Source organism: Salvelinus alpinus, chromosome 4, assembly GCF_045679555.1.
Source record: "Salvelinus alpinus chromosome 4, SLU_Salpinus.1, whole genome shotgun sequence".
Classification (NCBI taxonomy): Eukaryota; Metazoa; Chordata; class Actinopteri; order Salmoniformes; family Salmonidae; genus Salvelinus; species Salvelinus alpinus.
Window position 1 is genome coordinate 27,992,891 of NC_092089.1, and position 24,541 is coordinate 28,017,431.

The 24,541-nt window shown below is 42.6% G+C and overlaps 4 protein-coding genes across 9 annotated transcripts in view; 3 read left to right on the forward strand and 1 right to left on the reverse strand.

Moving 5' to 3' along the window:
* The first annotated feature begins 388 nt into the window (after nucleotides 1–388).
* LOC139573195 (glycylpeptide N-tetradecanoyltransferase 2) lies at nucleotides 389–8,771 on the forward strand. Its single transcript, XM_071396390.1, has 12 exons — nucleotides 389–572; nucleotides 1,402–1,519; nucleotides 1,805–1,946; nucleotides 4,117–4,235; nucleotides 4,338–4,429; nucleotides 5,316–5,432; nucleotides 5,700–5,870; nucleotides 6,002–6,110; nucleotides 6,278–6,448; nucleotides 7,309–7,476; nucleotides 7,565–7,702; nucleotides 7,844–8,771. The coding sequence occupies exons 1-12, from the start codon at nucleotides 460–462 to the stop codon at nucleotides 7,862–7,864; spliced, it is 1,479 nt and encodes a 492-aa protein (XP_071252491.1). The 5' UTR covers nucleotides 389–459; the 3' UTR covers nucleotides 7,865–8,771.
* Nucleotides 8,772–9,987: 1,216 nt separating this feature from the next.
* Nucleotides 9,988–11,871, reverse strand: LOC139573197 (ribonuclease P protein subunit p38-like). Of its 2 annotated transcripts, none has more exons than XM_071396391.1 (2): nucleotides 11,747–11,871; nucleotides 9,988–11,191 (listed from the first exon to the last, which is right to left on the reverse strand). In XM_071396391.1, the coding sequence occupies exon 2, from the start codon at nucleotides 11,183–11,185 to the stop codon at nucleotides 10,310–10,312; it is 876 nt and encodes a 291-aa protein (XP_071252492.1). In that variant the 5' UTR covers nucleotides 11,186–11,191; nucleotides 11,747–11,871; the 3' UTR covers nucleotides 9,988–10,309. The 2 variants fall into 2 exon arrangements, with proteins under 2 accessions (XP_071252492.1, XP_071252493.1); XM_071396392.1 differs by having other exon boundaries at nucleotides 11,678–11,833.
* A 502-nt stretch (nucleotides 11,872–12,373) lies between these two features.
* acbd7 (acyl-CoA binding domain containing 7) overlaps nucleotides 12,374–24,541 on the forward strand; it is a 37,976-nt gene continuing 25,808 nt past the window's right edge. Inside the window, exons 1-4 of one of the 2 annotated variants that reach the window (XM_071396388.1) lie at nucleotides 12,374–12,576; nucleotides 14,889–15,006; nucleotides 15,325–15,387; nucleotides 19,525–19,828. In XM_071396388.1, coding sequence (XP_071252489.1) covers nucleotides 12,565–12,576; nucleotides 14,889–15,006; nucleotides 15,325–15,387; nucleotides 19,525–19,592 — 261 coding nt within the window. In that variant the 5' untranslated portion in view covers nucleotides 12,374–12,564 and the 3' untranslated portion in view covers nucleotides 19,593–19,828. Of the gene's footprint in view, nucleotides 12,577–14,888; nucleotides 15,007–15,324; nucleotides 15,388–19,524; nucleotides 19,829–24,541 lie in introns of those variants that run through there. The other variant, XM_071396389.1, reaches the window with a different exon arrangement.
* On the forward strand, nucleotides 20,201–22,907 carry LOC139573198 (gastrula zinc finger protein XlCGF49.1-like). 4 transcript variants are annotated; one of them, XM_071396393.1, is made up of 4 exons: nucleotides 20,201–20,839; nucleotides 20,996–21,101; nucleotides 21,202–22,010; nucleotides 22,152–22,907. In XM_071396393.1, exons 3-4 carry the CDS (start codon nucleotides 21,910–21,912, stop codon nucleotides 22,474–22,476), a joined length of 426 nt encoding a protein of 141 aa, XP_071252494.1. In that variant the 5' UTR covers nucleotides 20,201–20,839; nucleotides 20,996–21,101; nucleotides 21,202–21,909; the 3' UTR covers nucleotides 22,477–22,907. The 4 variants fall into 4 exon arrangements, 2 of the variants coding, with proteins under 2 accessions (XP_071252494.1, XP_071252495.1); XR_011674556.1 differs by having other exon boundaries at nucleotides 20,245–20,839; nucleotides 22,152–22,590; XR_011674555.1 differs by having other exon boundaries at nucleotides 20,265–20,540; nucleotides 22,152–22,590.

Sequence of the window (24,541 nt, forward strand, 5' to 3'; positions counted from 1 at the left end):
TGGCCTGCACAGGGCACCTGACCTCAACCCCATCGAACACCTTTGGGATGAATTGGAATGCCGACTGCGAGCCAGGCCTAACCTCACTAATGCCTTTGTGGCTGAATGGAAACAAGTCCCTGCAGCAATGTTCCAACATCTAGTGGAAAACCAGGAGAGTAGAGGCTGTTATAGCAACAAAGGGGGACCAACTCCATATTAATGCCCATGCTTTTGGAATAAGATGTTCGACGAGCAAGTGTCCACATACTTGTGGTAATGTAGTGTATCACTGACCTCTCCTTGTTTCGATGTGATTTGGGAACTTAGCCTACTGCTCTGCAAACGTGCTGCGATGCGATTGGCCACTAGATGGCGCTATTTCCGACTAACCTCTTTGTTTTTCCCATCCCTCCCTGTCTCCTGTTCATTCAGCATATTTTTTTTTTTAAATATATATATATATATAGGTTTTCATCCATGATGGCGGAAGATAGCGAGTCCGCAGCCAGTCAGCAGAGCCTGGAGCTGGACGACCAGGACACCTGCGGAATAGATGGCGATAACGAGGAGGAGAATGAACACATGCAAGGGTGAGGCTCGGCTTCACCAACCAGACACAAAACGCAGCAGTCCGGGGCAGCACGCGTCCACGCTCCGATGGCTCGGTCCTGTGTAGGGGGTGGATGAGTTTCTTTGGATAATGTGCTTGCGCATACATCTAACGTTAGTGTTTGTACGACCAAGGACCATATATGCCCTGTTCGTTAATTCTATCACATAATGTTTTTATGTGATGATGGCCCTCTCAGTCGTCTGAGTAGCAAGTGTATTATAATCCTGCTGGCTAGTGGATGTCATGGCAGTGTAGCCATATAAATGAAAGCTAGCTTAGTAGCTTTTCATTTGAATGAATGAGACTCAGCGTGCTAGGCGTTGTGTAGTTATTGCAAGCTAACTGGCCAGCTAGCTAAATTGCCAGTTTAGCATGTGAGTAGCCTGTAGGATTGACTTGTTTGCATTTAAAGCAATTGTCAATGGAATGACATAAGCTAAATGGATATTTATCTAACTAAATGTTTAGTTTTATACTGCTGGCGCATTTGCTAGCTAACAGCAGTGCATATCCTTGGCTGTCCTTCTCTGACGTTACAGCAGCAGGATAGACGTAAAACACTATGTAAACTGACGTTGTTAGGCAGAGTGTTGCTACTCTGCACCGGTTACACCCACTGAGGTATACCCACTATAGCCTACAGCGGTACTCGTGGATTTATAAATGTCCGGCAACTCAAGTGGGGTATGCATAATCTGGCCCCATTTTAGCCTGACTTTAATTATTCAGCATGACAATAGTACCAACTAACCTTTACTCCAGAGCAGAGATGTAGCCAGCTAGCTATCAAATCTGTGTGTGTGTAGGAGTCCGGGGGGAGACTTGGGGGCTAAGAAGAAGAAGAAGAAACAGAAGAGAAAGAAAGAGAAGCCAAGCTCTGGAGGGGCCAAGTCAGACTCTGCCTCAGACTCACAGGAGATAAAGGTGACTAACCGCTCTCTCTCTCCCCCTCTTGCTCTGGTCCAATCCCAAATCAAGCCCTATGCACTTGTGGAGATCTGACTGGATTTGACAGGTTTAAGCAATATGGTAATAGTGCCACCTTGTCCTGAGAGAGGCTAAGTGGAAGTTACACCCTATTTCATATACCAATCAAATCCTCTCAGATCTCCACAACTGCATAGGTTGTAATGGGTCCATTTGGGATTTTGCCCCTTTCTCCTCTCTCTCTCTGAGTGTTTGTGTTCTAACCTTCTCACCTGTGTGTAGAACCCAGGGCTGCCCATGCAGAAGCTGCAGGACATCCAGAGAGCCATGGAGTTGCTGTCCTGCCAGGGACCAGCTAAGAGCACCGATGAGGCCACCAAACACAAGTACCAGTTCTGGGACACACAGCCAGTACCTAAACTCAGTGAGTAGGGACACACACACAGTGAGTGAGACATACACACTCGATCACACACTTTTACTAAACTACACATACAGTGCCTATAGAAAGTCTACACGCCCTTGGATTTCTTCACATTTTCTTATATATTGGGATTAAAATTGATTTATTAGGGATTTTCTTGTCTATGATCTACGCTAAATACTCAGTGGAAGAATGTTTTAAAATATAGATATATTTGTAGAAATGTACATTTTAGTCATTTAACAGATGTTTTTATCCAGAGTGACTTACAGTTAGTGCATTCATCTTAAGATAGTTGGGTGGGACAACCACATATCACAGTCATAGCTACTTTCAGGAAAAATGTACTTACTATCAGCTTAGTCAGAGCTAGTAAGGAGGCATTTATTTTGGACTGGGCTGAGGGGGAGCTGCCCTCCCGTGGGGTGAGAGGGACAAGAGACCAGAGGTGGCAGAACAGAGTGCTCGGGTTGGGGTGTAGGGTTTGAGCATAGCCTGACGGTAAGGAGAGGTAGTTCCTCTTGCTGCCCCGTAGACATGTACCATGGTCTTGTAGTGGATGCGAGCTTCGACTGGAAGCCAGTGGAGTGTGTGAGGTGACGTGGGAGAACTTGGGAATGTTGAACACCAGGCGGGCTGAAAAAATTAAATACTAATATACTTTGATTAGATTAGTATTCAGTCCCCTGAGTCAATACATGTTAGAAACACCTTTGGCAGCGATTTACAGCTGTGAGTCTTCTTGGGTAAGTCTCATAAGAGCTTTGCACACCTGTATTGTGCAATATTTGCCCATTTTATTTTCAACATTCTTCAAGCTCTGTCAAGGTGTTGGGGGTCATGGCTAGACAGCAATTTTCAAGTCTTGACATAGTTTTGACCTAAATCTGCTTGAAAATCTATCTTGGCTACTCAGGAACATTCACTGTCTTCTTGGTAATTAATGCCAGTGTAGATTTGGCTTTGTGTTGTTGGTTATTGTCCTGCTAAAATATGAATTCCTTTCCCAGTGTCTGGTGTAAAGCAGATTGAAGCAGGTTTTCCTCTAGGATTTTGGCTGGGCTTAGTTCCCTCCAGAGTTTTTCAGGATGAAAAGAAACAGAAGTCTTTGCCCATGTCAAGTATACCCATACCATGATGCAGACACCACCATGCTTGAAAATAAGGAGGCAGTTACTCAGTGTTGTGTTGAATTTGCCCCAAACATTAGACTTTGCATTTAGGCCAAAAAGTGTGTTCCTTTGCTGTGTTTTTTTTTCAGTATTACTTTAGTGCCTTGTTGCATACATATGCATGTTTTGGAATTTTTGTATATTTGTGTTCTTCTTTTCACTCTGTCATTTAGGTCATTATTGTCGAGTCACTACAATGTTGTTGATCCATCCTCAGTTTTCTCCCATCACAGCCATTGAACTCTATAGCTGTTTTAAAATCACCAATGGCCTCATGGTGACATCCCTAAGCAGTTTCCTTCCTGTCCTGCAGCTCAGTTAAGGACTGCTGCATCTTTGATGTGTCTGGGTGGTTTAATACATCATCCACAGCATAATTATTGACTTGACCATGCTTAAAGATATATTTAATGTCTGATTTGTTATTGTTACCCATCTATCAATCACTGCCCTTCTTTATGATGCTTTCAAAAAGTGTGCTGGTCTTTGTAGTTGAATCTGTGCTTGAAATGCAATACTTCACTGAGGGACCTTACAGATGTTTTATGTATGGGGGACAGAGGAAGGAGTAGTCATTCAAAAATCATGTCAACCCCTATTATTTCACACAGAGTGAGTCCATATAATGTATGTGATTTGTTAAGCCACATTTTACTTCTGAACTAATTGAGGCTTGCCTAAACAAGGGGGCTGAAAAGACTATTTAAATATAAAATGTTTATTCATTTGTAAAAGTGTGTAGAATTTTGAGTATTTTGTATAGATCAATGACAAAAAAAGACAAATCTATTTCAAGATCACTTTGTAACGCAAAAAAAGTTCAAGCTGGTGTAAACTTTCTATAGGCCCTGTAAATATGTACAGATACAGTACTCCCACAACCAGAGAAAGTTAAGCACATTCTTATAGTAAGAAAACACAATGGCTGTATTTCCTCAAGTCCCCTGGTTGTGATTGGCTGTCTGGTTGGTTGTGATTGGCTGGCTGTGTTTTGGCAGATGAGGTTGTAACCAGCCATGGGCCCATGGAGGCTGACAAAGACAACATCAGACAGGAGCCCTACTCTCTACCACAGGGCTTTATGTGGGACACTCTGGACCTCAGCAACGCTGACGTGGTGAGTGTGTATGTTTCTTTGTGTTAAACAGTTTACATTCATTGCCACCAGACATCAAAGTCGTGCAGTCGGAAGACTTTACTAAGACTATCTTTCTCTCAGCTGAAGGAGTTGTACACCTTGTTGAATGAGAACTATGTGGAGGATGATGACAACATGTTTAGATTTGATTACTCACCCAGCTTTCTCAAATGGTAAGTCAAATCCATCCTCTACTTAGATTGTTAAACTGTCTGTGTGTTTGGCCTCTATCTAAACTACTCTGCTTCCTTATTTTTCTCTCCTCTCTCTCCTTCTCCTTTCTCTCACCTTCTCCTCTCTCTCTCCTCCTCTCTCCTCCTCTCTCACCTTCTCCTCTTTCTCTCTCCTCCTCTCTCACCCTCTTTCTCCTTTCTCTCACCTTCTCCTTTCTCACCCTCTCTCTCCTTCTCCTCTCTCACCCTCTCTCCTTTCTCACCCTCTCTCCCCTTCTCCTCTCTCACCCTCTCTCCTTCTCCTTTTTCTCACCTTCTCCTCTCTCACCCTCTCTCTCTCCTTCTCCATTTTCTCACCTTCTCCTCTCTCACCCTCTCTCTGTCCTTCTCCTTTTTCTCACCTTCTCCTCTCTCACCCTCTCTCTCTCCTTCTCCTTTTTCTCACCTTCTCCTCTCTCACCCTCTCTCTCTCCTTCTCCTTTTTCTCACCTTCTCCTCTCTCACCCTCTCTCTCTCCTTCTCCTTTTTCTCACCTTCTCCTCTCTCACCCTCTCTCTCTCTCCTTCTCCTTTTTCTCACCTTCTCCTCTCTCACCCTCTCTCTCTCTCTCCTTCTCCTTTTTCTCACCTTCTCCTCTCTCTCATTCTCCTCTTTCTCTCTCCTCCTCTCTCACCCTCTCTCCTTCTCCTTTCGCTCTCCTTCTCCTCTCTCACCCTCTCCTTCTCCTCTCTCCTCCTCTCTCACCCTCTCCTTCTCCTCTCTCCTCCTCTCTCCTTATCTTCTCCTCTTTCCCCCTCTTTCTCCTTCTCCTCTTTCTCTCTCTCCTTCTTTCTCTCTCTCCTCTTCTTTCTTTCTTTCTTTCTCTCTCTCTTTCTCTCTCTCTCAGGGCGTTGCGTCCTCCAGGCTGGTTGCCTCAGTGGCATTGTGGGGTGAGGGTTTCCTCCAATAAGAAACTGGTTGGTTTCATCAGTGCCATTCCTGCTGATATCCACATCTACGACACGTGAGTCACACACACACACGCTCTAACCACACACGCTCTAACCACACACGCTCTAACCACACACGCTCTAACCACACACGCTCTAACCACACACGCTCTAACCACACATCAACAACATCGTGGACAGGTGCATGTCAGGGCTGAACTTGATGCACACCTTTTCCTCTCTCGCTCTCTCGCTCTCTCTCTCTCGCGCTCTCTCTCTCGCGCTCTCTCGCTCTCTCTCTCGCGCTCTCTCTCTCTCTCGCTCTCTCTCCCTCCCCCCAGCTTAAAGAAAATGGTTGAGATCAACTTCCTGTGTGTTCATAAGAAATTGCGTTCAAAGCGTGTGGCTCCAGTTCTGATCCGGGAGATCACACGAAGGGTTAACTTGGAGGGTATATTCCAGGCCGTCTACACGGCAGGAGTGGTACTTCCTAAACCTGTGTCTACCTGCAGGTACACAGACACAATTCATGAATTTGTCCTAACATAATGAGAATACATAGAATGCATAACTTAAGTTGCCTAACTGTAGTAAGTTGACTGTAACTAGAGTATGTAACAGGAGTGTTGTGTTTTGTGAACAGGTACTGGCATCGTTCTCTGAACCCCAGGAAGCTGGTGGAGGTGAAATTCTCTCACCTGAGCAGAAACATGACGCTGCAGAGAACCATGAAACTGTACCGACTACCAGACGTAAGAACACACACAATGTTACACTTCCACCATCTATCACATCTCTCCTACACTGAGCAAGACACTTTTCCCCCAGCTGACGGGGCTAATAAACTTTGCTTTATGTTTACAGGCCTGTGTGATGTTGGGTGTATGTGTATAACTCCCCTTTCTCTCCGGCTCTGTAGAGCACTAAGACCCCGGGCTTGCGAGCGATGGAGAGGCGTGATGTGCGTCAGGTGACGGAGCTGCTGCAGAAACACATGAGACGTTTCCAGCTGGCGCCCTCTATGTGCGAGGAGGAAGTGGCACACTGGTTCCTCCCTCAGGACAACATCATAGACACATTTGTAGTGGAGGTAAGGGTCTGTCTTTTTGTTTGTTCAATTAGATAATTAGATGGATATACTGAACAAAAATATAAATGCAACATGTAAAGTGTTTGTCCCATTTTTCATGAGCTGAAATTAAAGATCACAGAAATGTTCCATACTCACAAAAAGCTTATTTCTCTCATATTGTTCCCAACTTGTCTACATCCCTGTTAGACAGCATTTCTCCTTTGCCAAAATAATCCATCCACGTAACAGGTGTAGCATATCAAGAAGCTGATTAAACGGCATGATCATTACATAGGTGCACCTTTTGCTGGGGGACAATATAAGGCCACTCTAAAAGGTGCAGTTTTGTCACACCAACACAAGGCCACAGATGTCTCAAGTTTTAAGGGAGTGTGCAATTGGCATGCTGACTGCAGGAATGTCCACCAGAGCTGTTGCCAGATAATTTAATGTTCATGTCTCTACCATAAGCCACCACCAACGTTGTTTTAGAGAATTCGGCCTCACAACCGCAGACCACGTGTAACCACGCCAGCCCAGGACTTCCACATTCGGCTTCTTCACCTCAGGGATCGTCTGAGACCAGCCACACGGACAGTTGATGAAACTGAGGAGTATTTCTGTCTGTAATAAAGCCCTTTTGTGGGAAAAAACTCTGATTGGCTGGCCCAGGCTTCCCAGTGGGTGGGGGCCTATGGCTGCGCCCTTGCCCAATCATGTGAAATCCATAGATTAGGACCTAAGGAATTTATTTCAATTGACTGATTTCCTTATATGCACTGTAACTCAGTAAAATTGTTGCATTTATATTATTGTTCAATATAATTAGATACTGACATCTGAGTACTTTTAATTTGCTATTCTGTGTTTACCCTCAGGGTGCCGGTGGTGTGTTGACAGACTTCACTAGTTTCTACACCCTGCCCTCCACAGTGATGCACCATCCACAGCACAGAAGTCTAAAGGCTGCTTACTCCTTCTACAGCGTTCACACACACACTCCACTACTGGACCTGATGAATGACACTCTCATACTGGCCAAACTGGTACTGCACACACTCTTTCCAACATAAATACAAAGGTTCAACACAACGACGATCACGTCCATCTAAATGGTGTTTGTTTGTCCCACAGAAAGGCTTTGATGTGTTTAATGCTCTGGACCTGATGGAGAACAAGGTGTTTCTGGAGAAGCTCAAATTTGGCATCGGAGACGGCAACCTGCAGTATTACCTTTTTAACTGGAAATGTCCCCCCATGGACCCCGACATGGTGAGGCGTGTGTGTGTGTGTGTGTGTGTGTGTGTGTGTCAACAAGGTGGGGTGTATTCCTGGGTGTGTTGTGAAATAATTTCATAATGGGAAATCAGTCATAATTCTAATTATGTTTCTATCTCGGTCGCTCTGTTTCAGGTTGGCCTTGTTCTTCAATAACTAGTCTGTCTGTGACTGCTACACACTCAGAGGTCAAAGGTCTTCTTTGACTCTAACATCGCTCTACCTGGACACACAGGTAGTCCCAAACTAGAAGAAGACAATGACAACAATCAACCAATCAAAGTGATCGGGAGGTGTGCATCTCTCCTGGATCACTTTTATCATGGAGAACATTCTCTCTGCTCACCCGGAACTGAGAACTCTTTTTAACCATCAACATCCTGAATGTGAAGTCATGCTCTGCCTGAGACAGACTCTTGTACAGTACACACACACTACATGAAGAGAAGGAAGACTTGCATCCAAAATGTTTTTCTTGTTTTATTCAAAAAGGTGCATTGGTAACTGTGTTTGTTGGACAGTGCAGAAATGTAGTAACCTGTACATTTAATGCCAGAACATATTTATTCCTGTAGTGTGGGATATGGGGGGTGGGAGAGGAAAGATTCAACTAGCGTAGATGTTATTGACTTTGGTGTTCCTATGAACGGTTAGGAGGGGATTCTAGGGATTTTTGAGGAAGAATGTATTTGAAGCACAAATCTTAAGTTCTTAACTGAGTGAAAGGCTCCTTAACAACCCCAGGTGCATTTTATATATCGATTATTTCTGTTTTGTGTGTTTAGGTTTTTCAATATCTGAGTGTTTGAGAAACATAAAATGCAGGATGGGAATTTTATTATTTTAAAACTGTTTTAATTTTTTTGGTGTGTTTTGTGCAGCTAACAGCATATATTATTTTAATAAGGTCCCAATTTTTTTCCCGGGCACAGTTCTGATATTTAGGATTGTGCTTATATGTTGTGTGTTCTGTCACCATTCCTCCCATGTCTGTCAGTATTTGTTAAAACCCCTTAATCAAACCGGCGTCTTCACCTATAAATAAAGGTACTGGGTTGGAGTATCAGGCAGCGCTGTGTGTATGATCCAGCACATGAAGGAACCTGTGATGAGAGAAAACAGCTGTTCTGTTTGCTGATGTCGTCATGGTTACTACAGTTAGATATACAAGTGTCCCTGTCAATGAGAAACTGAGTTAGTTGATTGTGTACATGGGGGAAAATGTTTTTTTGTTGACATGGGGAAAATACATTGTACAAAACATTAGAAACACCTTAATATTGAGTTGCAGCCCCTTTCGCCCTCGGAACAGCCTCAGTCGTCGGGACATGGACTACAAGGTGTCAAAAGCGGTCCACAGGGATGCTTCCCACAGTTGTGAAGTTGACTGGATGTCCTTTGGGTAGGGGACCATTCTTGATACACACGGGAAACTGTTGAGAGTGAAAAACCCAGCAGCGTTGCAGTTCTTGACACTTAAACCGGTGCCCCTGGCACCTACTACCATACCCTGTTCAAAGTTACTTAAATATTTTGTCTTGCCCATTCACCCTCTGAATGGCACACATACGCAATCCATGTCTCAAGGCTTAAAACTGTCTTTAACCTGTCTCCTCACCATCTACACTGATTGAAGCTGATTTACAAGTTACATCAATAAGGGATCATAGCTTTCACCAAGTCAGTTTGGCATGGAAAGAGCAGGTGTATAGTTCTCATTCTTACGCTGCCCTCGTGGGGAGTTACTTGCTGTTAGTGTTTCTGAGGTGTGGCTCTGTGAACGTGGTCTGCATCTGGGGCTGTGCCCAAACCAAGGCAATGGTCAGGTTCCTCTGCTCAGACGGTGCTGATACATGCCAGATCTTACAATGCCTGGATAGGTATTTTGCGTATCAGCTAACCATGTTATAGCAATCTGGTGCCCGACGGCACAGCCGATGACGTGGCACGCAACCATTGGTTGATGCATGCAGCATCTGAGCAAGGGAAGACGACCTATGTCAATGGCACAGAACACTGGGCATCCAAATAAAGATGGCTGAAATAGAACTGATCCCCAAAACCGTGAATCTGAGTCAGCCATGTGTTTATTAGTCCCAGGGTGTTGGGTCTGTTGTGGATGTATACTTAAACTTGTTTGAATTTGAGCATGAGACAGTTTTTGATACAATGCAGATACCCCTAGTGAGAGCACCCAAAGTCCTTGCCTTATTTAAGATGTTTTAAAATATATACTATTAAAATGTGTAGTTTTGAAATGACACACACCTTTCTCTAACTGAAAAACAGTATTTTTATTGAACTCCTTGGCAGGCTGTAAAAGAAATGAGGAATTAGAACCAGCATCGTTTAGACAGGACCTCTCATCCAAATACCGAATATGTTTCAAATACTCACGCAAGCTATACCAGCATGATGGAATAAACTCATCTAGACTTTAAAAGATACATCTGAGTGTGCTGTCTAATTTATTTCATTTAAGTCCTCCATGGGATTTTGGGAGTGTTTCCTCCAGATTGGCAGCAGAGACCTCCACCTCCAATCAGCATCCAGGGCTGCCTACACTACCGTTTCATGTCATCTTTTGTACATAAATTGCTTCTACTTTTTCTTAGTCTTTGGTTTCCGTATTTTAGAGGGGTTCGGGATAATCTTTTTCACTTTAAGAGGCTGAAGTACGCAGGATGGACATTCTGTAACATCTGGAGAAATGTCTTCAATTTTCCGTTTTTGGCCTCTTGTCTCCTCTCCCTTTTCCACCTCCATTTGCCCCTCAGCTGTTCCCTCTTCCTCTCCTACCTGCCCCTCAACTGTTGCACCTGTTTCACTGGGAGGGCTTGGTATCCAGGCAACCTGCAGAGCAGGCACTCTGGGTACAATGGCTTCCACAGTGTCAGAGAACGTCCCATCCTCATTCCTGTCCCCTTGTCTGAATCCCAGTGCCAGGACGCACTTCAGCCCCAGCAGTCCCGCCACACTCTCACTGAGACGCGGCACCTGGCATGCCGCCACGCCCCGCGTCCGGCACAGCGCTATCAGGTGGCTCGTCATGTGCGGCGGTTTGACCGACTTGCACACGAGCACCAGCCGGAGCTGGTTCCTCTCCAGAGCCTTGGTGACCTCGTTGATGCCGATGGCCAGCTGCCTCCTAGCGGCTACATCAGTCCAGCCTTGCTCTCTGGGTTTAACAGGACGTTCCGGTGTTACAGTGTCGAGGAGTATCTGTGGGGGCTCAGCTACCGAGTCATGTCCTGTAGGTGGGTTCTTATTTCTCTTTTTCCCCCACTGTCGAAACCCTTTCACCTCTTTCTTTTCCAGGCCAGTTGCTGACAGTTTGCTCTTCAGAGTGTCCAGGATGAAGTGTACATCATCACTCTGCAGCGGGCTCCATTGCAGTCTGTAGGGGGAGTTCAGGGAAGTCTTAGCTGGGATCTGCTTCTTCCGCTCCTTTTTCGACACTTTGCCTGGAGTGGCCATCTTTATCTGGAGTTAAGACAGGAGGAATTGACATGAACTGCTGACTCAACTCCCATATGTTATCACATTTACCAGCAGGGTAGCATATAAATATAATATATTCTATTGCTCTAGTTCGGTGGGGTAGACTCTTTGAATGTTAATTCACAGTAGTGATTGAGGGATGATGCTGGGGTGGGTCTTAAACCCTGTTAGCACAGTACAACCTTTGCCATAAAAACTAACACCAAAAAAATATCACTACAGCCTTTGGCTATGAGGGTAGATCTGGAATCAGATTACATCGTCAGATAAAGTAAAATAATCGCTCTGTACTGTGGTCCTCTAACCTGTATGTAAAGGTAGTAAGTTTGCCCTGTAACAATGTTTCCCCTCAATCACTACTACACATCACTTAGCTAGCTAGCTGGCTAACTAGTTATTCAGCGACAGACACATTTCCCAGCATGTTTATAGATATAGCGAGTAGTTTTAACAAGTTAGCAAACAAACCTAAATTAAACATATCGAGCTGACAAACTGCCATAGTTACTTATATACCCACAGCCGTGGGGTTTTTACCTCAATTATAACAATTTAAAAAGCAGTTGTAGGTCAGTGCACACAACTAATGTGCTGAGTCCATGGGCGCAGCCATATTGTATGTCTGCGGTTAATGACGTTTCAACAGAGCCACGCCCCTCAAACGCGCATAGCGATAATCTATTTGGCCGCGAGCAAAAGGCCACCAAACAATCTTCTAATATTATATTGACAATTTGTTAAGAAAAACCAAAGCCACTTAATAACACTAGCTACAAACCATATGACCCATCAGAACCACTGGATGCTACCAAGCCTTCAGTCTCCTGAATCAGACCCTCAGATGCACAGACTTCTGAATCAGAAGAACCAGTCCAGCTGAGCTCCAGTAGGATGGTAGCCTACCATATCTCATCCTCCATGAATCACTGTTTCTACATCCAAATTACAAAATATATATTGTTTTACCTAACACTGCCTCCAAATGCTAAAGATGCCACAAATTCAATCCAAGTGAATTGTTCCTATATTAGAATATTCATTGAGCTACACAATCAATTTTATACAGTATGATTTGGTCATGAAACGCGAAAAATCCAATATTGACTTGCATTGATGCGAGTGTCCTTTTTAAATATTATTTTATTTTAGCGTCCTTTACGCGCCGCGTCTCAGTATGTTTGGTCAGCCAATCAGCTGTCTATCCACCCCACTGCCGTCCCGAGTCCCAAGGCGTTGACCGATATTTACTGTAAACTCCCAGTCTGTTACAGCTGCAGTCGGAGCTATTCACACAGCCGAGAGGACACTTTGGGCTAATACTACCTACAGTAGCCTACGGAGTTGAACTTTGCGAGATGTCTCTTCAGGTAGGCTATGTTTTCCCTGCACACTTGGCGGACACATTTTCTATCTAAGTGATGAGTCGATCTAGATAACGGGGTTAGGCCTACGTTTTTATAAGAGATGCGATTGGTCGACTGATGCGGTAGCTGGTGGTAGGTAGGCTTGTACATACACATATAGACTACGTTTACCGTTATGTTCTTTATTTACTCAGTCATGCCTGTGTATTGTTTTTAATGCGTATGAAATTTAGAGCTTGATTTGCTAGCCATCTCGGGATTATGCGCAAGGATGCTGAGGTGTATTGGATACCAGCTGTCGTCATCAACAGAGGCCCTTGAGATCAAATATTAATGTTTCTACAGACTAAGTATGCAGTGCTGTCACGCTTCCAAGACCAATAATAGCTAGGCTACTGTAACCTATTAGAATTAAACATTGCATGTACTACTTATTATAATTAAGCAATAATGTTGTTTCTGTGCTGCTCCCACTATGTACACAGCACATTTTGCAGCGTTAAATCAACACTTAAAGAGTTCATTTTATCACTATCTCAGAGTACATATGTTCCCACTCTACAGAGTGTAAAAAGTACTTTTTTAATAACACTTAAATGTAACACTCCGAAAGTGTAAAAAATGAACACTGCATTAAACCTGTCAGTGTTACTCAAATGTAACACTATGAGATAATGGACTCTGTGTTATTTCTGTTCAACACTAGTGTTGATCAAGAGTTAACTCCAATTAGTGTTAAACAAAAAAACTGTTACACTGTTTTGGGTTTAAAGCCTAATTTGCATATTTCACATGGTGCCTTTTCTTTTTGAGGGAATGGTAGAGTTACCACCCATGACTACATTTGTTAGTGACAGAGACATTGTTGTTGAATTATTTCATTTTAAAGGCCTGTGGCTTTCACCAAATAAGTACCTAGCTGAATGTTATCATTAAAATTAAACTTGACAATACATTACACATATCATTAGGCCTTACTTTGATGGCCTCGTTTTACCCTAACACAGTGGTGTTAAGAAACTCCTGGTTTACAGGCCACATTAGGCCTGCAAGTCACATTATGGTGGCTTGCAAAGTGATGTGTAGTTCTTATTGTAATCCAGCCAGAGTTAAGATATCCAATAGTTGGAATTTTTATTCACCCGCAACCTACATTCAGAATGACTGTCAGGGTTGGAAACTTGATTAAAAAAAAGACAACCTAAACCATTTGAACAGGAACAACTATTTCAGTAACGGGGGAAATAAATCTAACCAACTGATTGTATTAAAAACCTAGAGTCACAGGTCAAATATACAGGGGCTCCCGAGTGGCACTGCGGTCTAAGGCACTGCATCTCAGTGCTAGAGGCGTCACTACAGACCCTGGTTCGATTGCAGGTTGTATCACAACCGGCTGTGATTGGGAGTCCCGTAGGGTGGCGCACAATTGGACCAGTGTTGTCCTGGTTTGGCTGGGGTAGGCCGTCATTGTAAATAAGATTTTGTTCTTAACTTGCCTAGTTAAATAAATACAGGTGTGCCAAGCTTGTAACGTCATACCCAAGAAGACGCGAAACTGTAATCGCTGCCAAAAGTACTGAGTAAAGGGTCTGAATACTTATGTGATATCTGTTTTTTTTTTATATAAATGTGCAAAAATGTCTAAAAACCTGTTTTCACTTTGTCATTATGGGGTATTGTGTGTAGATTGATGAGGGGTGAAATTATTTAATCAATTTTAGAATAAGGCTGCAACATAACAAAATGTGGAAAAAGTGAAGGGGTCTGAATACTTTCCGAATGCACTGTACATCCCTTTTTTATTTTGGTTGTACATTCATTTGATCTTACTACAGTGTAAGTTGGCCCAAAACCAACCAGATGAAAGTTGAAAGTTAAAACCAACCAGAAGAAAGTTGAAACAACCAGATGATCTTACAGTGTCAACTTTCTTCGGGTTGGTTTTGGGCCAACTTAACATTACACTGTAGTCAGATTGAATGAATGTACAACCAAAAATTATTTTTGTTTTATTAAAACTGCATGTGGAACAGAAATTAGTTTGGGGGTTTCCTTTCTGATTAGATGAATGTGCCCATTGTCTCATTTAGCCTTGCTGTTTTTTTTTGATTGGAGATCTGTGTAAAGTAGATTATTCATGCAAACAAATTGGCATCCACAGCTCTAAATGGAATAAGGACCCACTGTTTGGCTGCTCGGTAGTGGGCAGTAATAGGCTGTAGTGCTGTAGATTAGGTTACATTCTGGAGTTTCTGTGCTGTATTGTTTTCCCATCTGTCCCTTTCCCTCCATTCTTCCATCTCTCCGTGCAGGCAGAGTTTGAGCGAGTAGCAGATGATGTGAAGAAGGTGAAGTCCAGACCTTCAGACCAGGAGCTGCTGGACATGTATGGTCTGTATAAGCAGGCCATATTTGGAGACATCAACATTGGTATGTAATTTTCTTTGTGCCATTTAAAACATGCTAATTGAAATACATAATTGTACAGAACATACACAAGTGAAAGGACCATTACAATTATATGGAGAGAATAACAATTATTTTAACAAATTCTGGGTAGATAGGGCGCTCATCTCCCAGATATCAGAAAACTGCTTTCCAAAATGGCCATATCAGATACCCACACTAGTATTGGTAGGCCAATAGAACATAAAACCTTAAATCTGGTCTGGTTCCTCTGAAGTTCTCTTCATTTTTTTACCAATCACCACTGATGTCCTAAATACTGTCCTCTCTTGTTCTCCACAGACAAACCAGGCATGTTAGACATGAAGGGAAAAGTCAAGTGGGAGGCCTGGGATTCTAGGAAAGGTAAAATAAAAAGATTTTGTCTTCTCTCAGAATGTAAAAAAGGAATCGCCTCCACCCTAGTCCTCCATCCTCTACCCTTGTTTCAGTCTTTGGAACATTTTAATCGAGTGATGAACATTTAGTGAACAGAATGCTACAGTAAGGGGTAATGATAACCCCCATCTAGAGATTGTACTTGGCATTGAAGGCTGCAATCACCATTCACCAACACTTTTAATTGAATGTACACAGGTGCGTGAGTGAGCGAGAGTGTGTGTATGTGTGATGATGTTGCTCTAATTTGAATGTATGTTACCAGACTTACAGTGGCAAGAATCCAATATGGTAGCCAATCAGTCTGTCCGTTTGTATGTGTGATCCCTGAGAGCAGAGTTTTAAGAGTTTTTATGTTTTAATAACCCTGGTCCTGTTTGCAGAAGCACATACTTTTTATGTGAAGGTGGATGCTGTATATAACAACTATTATTTTTTTATATCTCAGTCTCTATTTTACGACATTTACTTATACAAAGATTTCGGATAGAGAAGGCCTTTATTTTTTTATTACACCTTTCTGGAGTTGGAGCTCGCCGTGTCAGGAGCGTCTGTCTGCGCGCAAGGCCTGCTACGCGAGCGCAGGTGCGCATTGAAGACTAGGAGCGGAGAAGCGGTTATCGAAAACCTGATGCACCGTGGGCGGTGGGAAAATCTACCTTGTAATACACAACGTCTACTGGTCGTTGCACACCTGTGCTGAAATACCTCTAAAACCGGCATTATGTATCTGTTACTGTGCCTGCTCTTTACTCAATGCCATCCTGGATTAAATAGGCTGAATGATCAATGGGTGAGTGAATTATCTTCGCTTTATGCCCTACAATTTGCAAACACTCCGACGAGACCATCATGTCAATACCACCAGGAACTTGGTCTCTCTCTGCAATTACATGTGTACCACTCTCAAACGCAACTGGACCTACACTTGATGGCATACTTCCAAAATCTCAAACTATTGAATTACTTTTTTTCTGTGTCGAAAGACTCGGTTCTTTTTATTGACAATGGTGCTGGCTCCGCCAAGTCCTCACGTATTGGGCAACTGAGATATATTGTTGTGCTTTTATTAATGATCTCTGGTAATGTGCGACCAAACCCTGGGCCGGTAGATACCATGCAATCTTTACCGACTCCCTATGATCTTAAAAACAGAGCAGGTTTTGGCCTCTTGCATGTTAATGTCAGAATAATATATATTTTTAAATAGACATGATTAGAATATGGGCCAAAACGACAAATGCAGACGTAATGGTTTTATCAGAAACTTGGCTAAAGAAATCTGTGTCAAATAACTCGATTTCTATTGATGGGTACACTGTTTTTAGAACGGATCGGATTAGTAAAGTAGGAGGGGTTTCAATTTATGTTAAATCCGAGTTTAACACCTCTGAAATTCTCTCGACTACCAAAGCCAAACATTTTGAATTGCTTGCTGTTAAAGTGAACATATATATATAAGGCCTCCCACATCACTGTAGTCGGCTGCTACAGACCGGCTTCGGGACACGCACTAAACGCTCTTTCTGATGTCCTGCACAAGCTAAATGACTCTGAATTCATTATTTTAGAAGATTTGAACTGGGACATGCTTACATCTCTGACTCTTTTAAAGAACTGTGTGACTCTCTGAATCTCGCTCAATTAATGAATGCGCCTACAAAACCGAATCCCAGAGCACCTAACAAATCAACGCTATTGGACACTATTCTAACGAATACCCCTCACAAATACACATTGACTGGGATATTCTGTAATTATGTCAGTGATCACTGTGCAATTGCTTGTTAGAAATATAAAAGTGACCAAACCCCGTTATATTTTTAAAATACATTTTAGACAGTTTGATGAGCAAGCGTTCTTACATGATCTGTACCATAATATTGACAGTAAGTCTGATTACCGATGTTGAGACTGCCTAGGACTATTTTTATTTAAGATTTGTGATAAGCATACCCCTGTGAAGAAATGTGGAAGGAACAATCCTGGTTTTCAGATAACTTGGCAGAATTTATTAGAAAGAGATATCTCTTGGGCTCAAGCTAGACATACAAATGCTCCTGTTGACTGGACCTACTTCAGAGCGCTAAGAAACAAATGCACAGGATTGATCAGGAAATCCGAATCAGATTACTATTTAAATGTAGTCACAAAGAACCTAAACAACCCTACCAAGTTCTGGAAGCTAATCGAATCAGTGTCAGGTTCTAATGTATCCTCTGGCCTTCCTGACCATTTAATGATGGATTCTAATGAAGTGAAGGATAAAGCTGATATTGTAGGGGTTTTAACAAGCACTTCATATCTGCTGGTTCATTTTTTGATAATGGTGGGTCCCAGGCCTCTGTTACAGTCAACTATGATATAGGCCCTTGTGAACCATTTTAACTTTGAGCCTGTTTCTTATACTGAGGTCTATAAAGCACTAAAGGCTATAGAAAGTAAAAAGTCTGCAGGTCCAGACAACCTGGACCCCTACCTCTTAAAGATAGCAGCTGGTATTATTACTGAACCTGTGGCTCACATTTTCAACTTGAGTCTCATGACCAATTCATACGCAGCATTTGGAAATCAGCTTATGTCATCCCACTGCTAAAGGGTGGAGATCCCTCAGATGCTAATAACTATTGTCCTATCTCTAAACTCCCTGTCCTGGCCAAAGTCTATGAATCCCTAGTGAACTCAGTTAAACTTCTTAATTGAAAGAACATACTGAGCAGGGTTCACTCTGGCTTTAGATCGGGACACAGCACCACAACTGCAGCTATGGCAGTGGCAAATGACATCATTAATGGACTTGATAAAAAGCAACATTGTGCTGCTCTGTTTGTGGATTTATCAAAGGTCTTTGATTCAGTTGACCATGAATTGTTGCTAGCTAGACTCAGAAACATTGGTCTCAGTAAAGGGGCAGTAAATTGGTTTAGGAACTATCTTTCTGACAGAACACAATGTGTATATACTGACCATCACAAGTCTAGCTTTCTTGAGATTAATAGAGGTGTACCCCAGGGTTCCATTTTAGCTCCTGTATTGTTCTCAATTTTTATTAATGATTTGGGAAATGGGATGCAACCAGCAAAGTTACATCTATATGCAGATGATACAGTTATATATTCATGTGCTCCTTCTCTGGTTCAGGCTGTTGAAGAGCTCCAGACTGCTTTCAGTCACTGCAGGCCTCCCTTTATGGCCTCAAACTGTTCTTGAATATACAAAAAACTAAGTTAATGACCTTTACCAGAGCTAGAACTCTGCCAGAGAACGTTAGCATTTTCACATCTGGTGGCTTATCCATTGAAAAGTGTCATCCTACAAATACCTAGGTATTTGGTTGGATGACAAGTTGTCCTTTAAAGTTCATGTGGATAATCTTGTGACAAAGCTTAAATTGAAATTGGGTTTTTATCTTAGTAATAAGGCTTGCTTCCCGCTTCTGGCTAGAAAGAAGCTTGTTCAGGCCACTTTTCTTTCTGTAGTTGATTATGGTGACTTGTTGTATATGCATACAACCTCCTCTGTCTTACAGAGACTGGACTCTGTTTATCATGCATCCTTGCGCTTTATTACAAATGCCAAGTCACTCACCCACCATTGCACATTGTACCAAATGGTGGGTTGGACCTCACTTTATATGTGCAGAAATATACATTTGTATGTGTTCATCAACAAAGCCCTTTTGGGTAAACTCCCTCTTTACCTCTGTAGTCTGGTCTCCTTCACCACCAGCAGTTACCATACCCGGTCTGCTAGGTGGTTGCTACTTAAAGTCCCCAGGACATTCACAGTATTAGGCAAGACTGCCTTCTCTTCTTGTGCACCAGATGCATGGAATAATCTACAATCCATGCTTCCTCTAGATATGTTAGTGCCACTGAATTAATTTAAAATATTGATGGGAGACTCTGTTACGGAGGAGTGTATGTGCTTTCTTTAGGCTGAATCATGTTGTTGTATGTTTTAATTCTGTAATGTATTGATTGTTGCTGCCTTCTTGGCCAGGTCTCCCTTGAAAAAGAGACTCTGGGTCTCAATGGGCTTTTCCTGGTTAAATAAAGGTTAAATAAAAAATGTAAATGTTGTATTTGTGTTCTTATTTTATAGGTATGTCCAAGGAGGATGCCATGACAGCTTACATCGCACTTGCTAAGGAGATCATCAGCAAATACTAATATGATGATGAAGTCGTATCCAGGGTGTGACTAGAAATGGTTATTATGAGGAGAGCTGTATCTCATTCAGCCACAAGCCATAGGTTATGAGAAGCTACTGCACTAGAAACATGATTCATTTTTTCTTCTTAGATTTAAATTTCTTGACTTTTAAAATGTGGAGGTTATTTGATATCAACCCCTATGCACTTTTGGGATGTTGAATTTATGATTTAATAAAATATTGTTTTAAATTACGCTCAGTCTATTTTATTTGTAGATATATGATGATAAATGAGGGCAATATTTTATATGTTCCTGTCTTCTTACCTCTAAAGATGACACACACACTATTGAGATATCAACACTGAGTGATTCATTAACAATGCAAAAGCTCACTAAGCATGAAAACATAATGAACAGTGTTTCCCATAACATTATTTGATCAAATAAAGAATTAATGACTTTAAAGGGTAACTCTCTCTCACTCACTTACTCAGACAAGTAAAGTCCCCCCTATAGCTCTGCGGCCCTCCTTATAAATATCTCTGCTATTAAGCCCTGTTGGCCACCACAAGACTTGAAAATAACAGTCATTATTTTTTAACCTAGGTTGCAGCTAGGAACTTGAATTTACTTGGTTGCATGGAAATCACATTTCTGGAACGGACTTGTGCCTCACTTCCTGTTTATGTGTCTTTGTAGCAAAGACGGTATGGAAATTCCATTCCTCCATTATCTCTGTTGTAGCTAGCTACTGAAGTTTAGTTAGCTAGCTTTAAGCCATAGAAAAGATTTGGGCTATGTTATATAAATGGACAAATGTTTTCTACTTTATTATGTATGTAAACACATGGGTCGACAAGACGGAGCCATGAAGGACGACAGCATGGTTGTTCAGGAGAGGGGTTTAAAACCGTCACTGTTGATTGGCCAGACAGCAACGGTACCACTGAAGAACGTTAGCAAGTAAGTCAGCGAGCTAGCTAAGTGTGCTGAGACTTGCGTTACATCGACGGACCCCATCGCCTGTTCCAATACGGTTCGTGACTGTACTGTAAAAACTTGCCATAAACACAAGGACTGGGTCAGATATAATGTTTCACCAACTTCCATTGAGAGATCCGGACCGATTGAGACTATGGCTAGTTGCCCTGAACATTGACGCCAATACTCTGACTGACGACCTCAGAAAGTTACTAGTATGCTCAGAATTTTTTTCCAGGGGACTATGAGAGAATGGAACTGTCAAGCAGTAAGATTAAAAGGTATGTCCCATCAGTCGGCATTCTATGCACGACATGTATGCAAGCCATATAAACGGACATGTTTTCCAATTCTTTATTATTGTGTTAAGAGGGAGCCATGGAGGACATACATCATGGTTGGTCAGGAGAGGGTATTAACACAGTCACTGTTGATAGGCCAGATGGCAGCAGTGCCACTGAAGAATGTTGTCCGTCCATTGAGGAGGACCAGTGCGTGAACATTCAGCCCAGAAGCTCAGATGAGTTGAACCACGGAGAACAGGTTATGATGCTGCTGTATGAGATTGATTCATATGCATGCTGAAACCTAACACACTTCATCATGTAGCCAATAACACTGATCTCTGTTTTCCTTTGATTAGGTGAGTGAAGTGTCAGTGGTCCTGCCGCGTGGATACAGAGACGACAGCTGTTCCCTGAGGATGGAGGGGAACGGGTCTGTGAAGCAGGAGACTAGAAGTGTTGCCTCCTATAGCGAGGTAGAGAAGAAGCTGTTGGCTGCCATGGTGTTTGAGAAGGGGGAACTGGAGCTGACTGGCTCTCTGGTGACTGAGGTGACTGAGGTTCTACAGTACAGTGATGCAGACACTGCACCCAACAGGGAGGAAAGGGCTCTGTACCTAGAGGAGGAGAAAGGAGATGAGAGACAGGCAGATGAAGGGACTGCCCAGCAGAGAGGAGCAGCAGGCTAATGCTGAGTGGGAACCCTCAGTGGAGCCGGAGGTGACTTTAGGTTCTGCGAGCGAGAGATCGAGCGAGCCAGCCAGCCAGCCTACACTCCACGCCGACACAAGAAGCTGTGTGTGTGATGGCCAGCCTGAGGAGCCTGTTCCGCTGTTCTGTCTGTGGGAAGCACTGCGTGGATGAAGCTGGCCTCAAGCATCACCAGAGGCTTCACCGTCAAGAGCATGTCTACTCCTGTAAGTTCTGCCTCAAGCACTTCAAGGCCAGGGAAGACAAGCGGACCCACGAGAAGGACGACCACAGGGTCAAAAAGTTGCACTATAGGTGCTCCAAATGCCCCTGCGGATTTTACAACATCTTGAAACGGAACCGCCATCTCAGAGAGCATGAGTCCAAGAGACATTTGTAACACGTGCTACAAGGAATTCCCCCAACTTAGCAAGCTTGAGAAGCACGAGCTGAGCCACAGTGACAACAAATCTTTCAGGTAGGTGTTCTATACTGCATTCTCTGTTAGTTTGATACTGAACACATCTCCCTCTGAAATGTATGTTTTATTTGTTTGTATTATCAGCTGAAAGTGGACTGCAAAGTGTTAGTGTTTTCCATTACATTCTGCTCCTGCTAGGTGTCAGATGTGCCAGCGTTCCTTTGCCCAGGCCAGCCAGCTGAAGTCTTACCTGCACGTCCACACTGGGGAGAAGCCCTTCAAATGCCAGTGCTGCGTCAAGAGCTTTAACCACAACGTCAGCCTCAAGAACCTCGTCACACGCTATCACCAAGGGGAGAGTGGGGAGGGAGTGGAGGTGGGAGAGCGGAGGAGCAGGCGACAGTGGAACTATGACCCTGAGGAGGAGGAGCGTCAGAATGAGAGTGATTCTGATTTTGACCTGGAGGAAGAGGAGAAGACAGGGAGTAAAGGGAAAAGTAGTGGAGGAGGGGGGCACTGGTAGAAGCCTCTAGGACCATAACGTTTTGTCATGGCCATAATGTTTTGGCTTTGAACATTTCTTAGAACTCTTGAGGCTGTTGTGTTTTGGTTTAAAAATATATATTGTTAAAGAAAATGTGTTTCACTGTTCTACATCATCAAATGTCCAGGAAAAATCTGATGGGTTTGTGAAGGGAATATGTTACAAAGAATTTCCTCCCCACAGATGTTATTGGCTGATATATTGCATTTTGAGTTCTCCTGGCTGGACCGGCCCACTAGTTAAGAAGCACAGAGATAAACTCATCTTGGATATAACCAGCGAGGAAGCAAGAGGCTTGACTCCGCTCTAAAGTCTGTCCGTGCGAAAATAGTGTTAACCCGTGGAATTGGGGATTTAAAAAAAATCGAGGTCAATGAGAGAATGTCGAATTTGGTCAACGGTTAAATAAAGGTTACATAAAAATAAATAAAAAAACATAAAATTAAATTTCTAATTTGCTACAATGTTTAATTTGATCGAATTGAAGTTATCATGTTTATGTCGATACGAATTTACTGATAAGTGGCATTTCGGAAACTTGGAGAAAAACTATTTTATAATGGAGTCGTGCTTGTTGTTCTCACACATATCTGCCCTCTCATTGGCTAGAGTATTTATTTAGTCATTTATTTTACCCCCAGTCCAGTTGAGGGCGACACTTCACCTTTTGAGTGTAGTTCGCCATAAAACCCAAAGAAGAATACCTAGCTCTTGCTCTGTGCCTCTTCCCGCACAGTAGGTGGCGGCATGCACTTAAACGATTGTTTGCGGACCGCCTTGACATAGAAGACTCAGCTGACAGCGAGAAAGGGATAAATATCTTTATAAATATCTTTGAATGAGTCTTTTAACTATCCCTATATTTAGACGTCTGTCAACATGGCTTACTCCCAGAAGCATCCGTTAATTTTATACCTCAGTAATCTTGCACCACCAGAGGCCGCTTTAAAACCTAAAATTATTCGATCAGCAGCCAAGAAGCGGAACGACAAATCCCGTGGACAGACCCGAGTAAATGTAAGTGTTTCGTTTTTACAATGGCGCGTAAAATTCTCTCTCCCCTCCTTCGCGTGAACGCGCACACACTCACATCTTCATTGCTGCGACTTGCTAGTTGAGATTTCTGCTCTTCACTCCTTTGTCAGTTTAGCCTACATTTCACTGATCGTAGTAGCAGTAGCATTTTTTAAATTTGTGTCCTTAATGCGTTGTGTGTGGAGAAGATCGGCATTGTTTTCAATTGCAACCAGTGGGATAGTGCCATTGTAGGTGGCCTACCGGACACCGTTTTTATTATTAAGCCATCATTTCTGAATGAAATTTGGTACCGACAAAACCTATTTGTATAAAATCATTTTAGAATATACAGACAATGCATCATCCAAATTGCATGAATGCCTATACCTACACATACTGTAAGTGACTAAAGGAAAATGATCTATTTTTGAATTGGTAAAACACCAAATTAGGCCAACCGTATTATAAATGATGCTATCATCACTGGTAATCGTGAATGACAATTCTTCACGTTTTACAGGTCAAACGTCCAGGCATACCAACCATATGATCCCAATCACTTTCATGGGAATATGCATTTCGATCTTCTTGAATGATGTAAGTGTGACCTTCCTGGTCCTGTCCCTAAAGTCAGTGAGTCAACACAGGAAAGAGTAATGGATGGATAGTTCATTTATTTCCAAAACTGCAATCATGGGACACACAGTATGGATGAATGAGGAGTAGTGACGGGATATAAATAGCACTCCCACAGCAATTCTCCATAAATCTGCTGTATAATATACTAACAAAAGAACAATTGAAATGTCTATCAAAGTCATTGGAATTGTATAGTGGATTTAACAATTTATAATAATTCCTAATTTGGGTGATTCTGCAACTACGGGCACTTCCAAGTCCTCGGGTCAATTTTGGGGATTTTATAAAAAATATAAAAAATATTTGTATGTGAAATTCACACTGGAATCACCCCATACTATTTTTAAACACCTCAAATATTTTTAGCTACTTTTCAGATTCATTTTAT

Bases quoted from the DNA above. Each gene is read 5' to 3' on its own strand.
- LOC139573195 (XM_071396390.1), top strand. From the start codon at position 460: ATGATGGCGGAAGATAGCGAGTCCGCAGCCAGTCAGCAGAGCCTGGAG. The intron at 5,871-6,001 runs GTACACAGACAC...TTTTGTGAACAG, and splicing joins AAACCTGTGTCTACCTGCAG to GTACTGGCATCGTTCTCTGA. The intron at 7,703-7,843 runs GTGAGGCGTGTG...GCTCTGTTTCAG, and splicing joins CCCCCATGGACCCCGACATG to GTTGGCCTTGTTCTTCAATA.
- LOC139573197 (XM_071396391.1), bottom strand. From the start codon at position 11,185: ATGGCCACTCCAGGCAAAGTGTCGAAAAAGGAGCGGAAGAAGCAGATC.
- LOC139573198 (XM_071396393.1), top strand. From the start codon at position 21,910: ATGAGTCCAAGAGACATTTGTAACACGTGCTACAAGGAATTCCCCCAA. The intron at 22,011-22,151 runs GTAGGTGTTCTA...TGCTCCTGCTAG, and splicing joins AGTGACAACAAATCTTTCAG to GTGTCAGATGTGCCAGCGTT.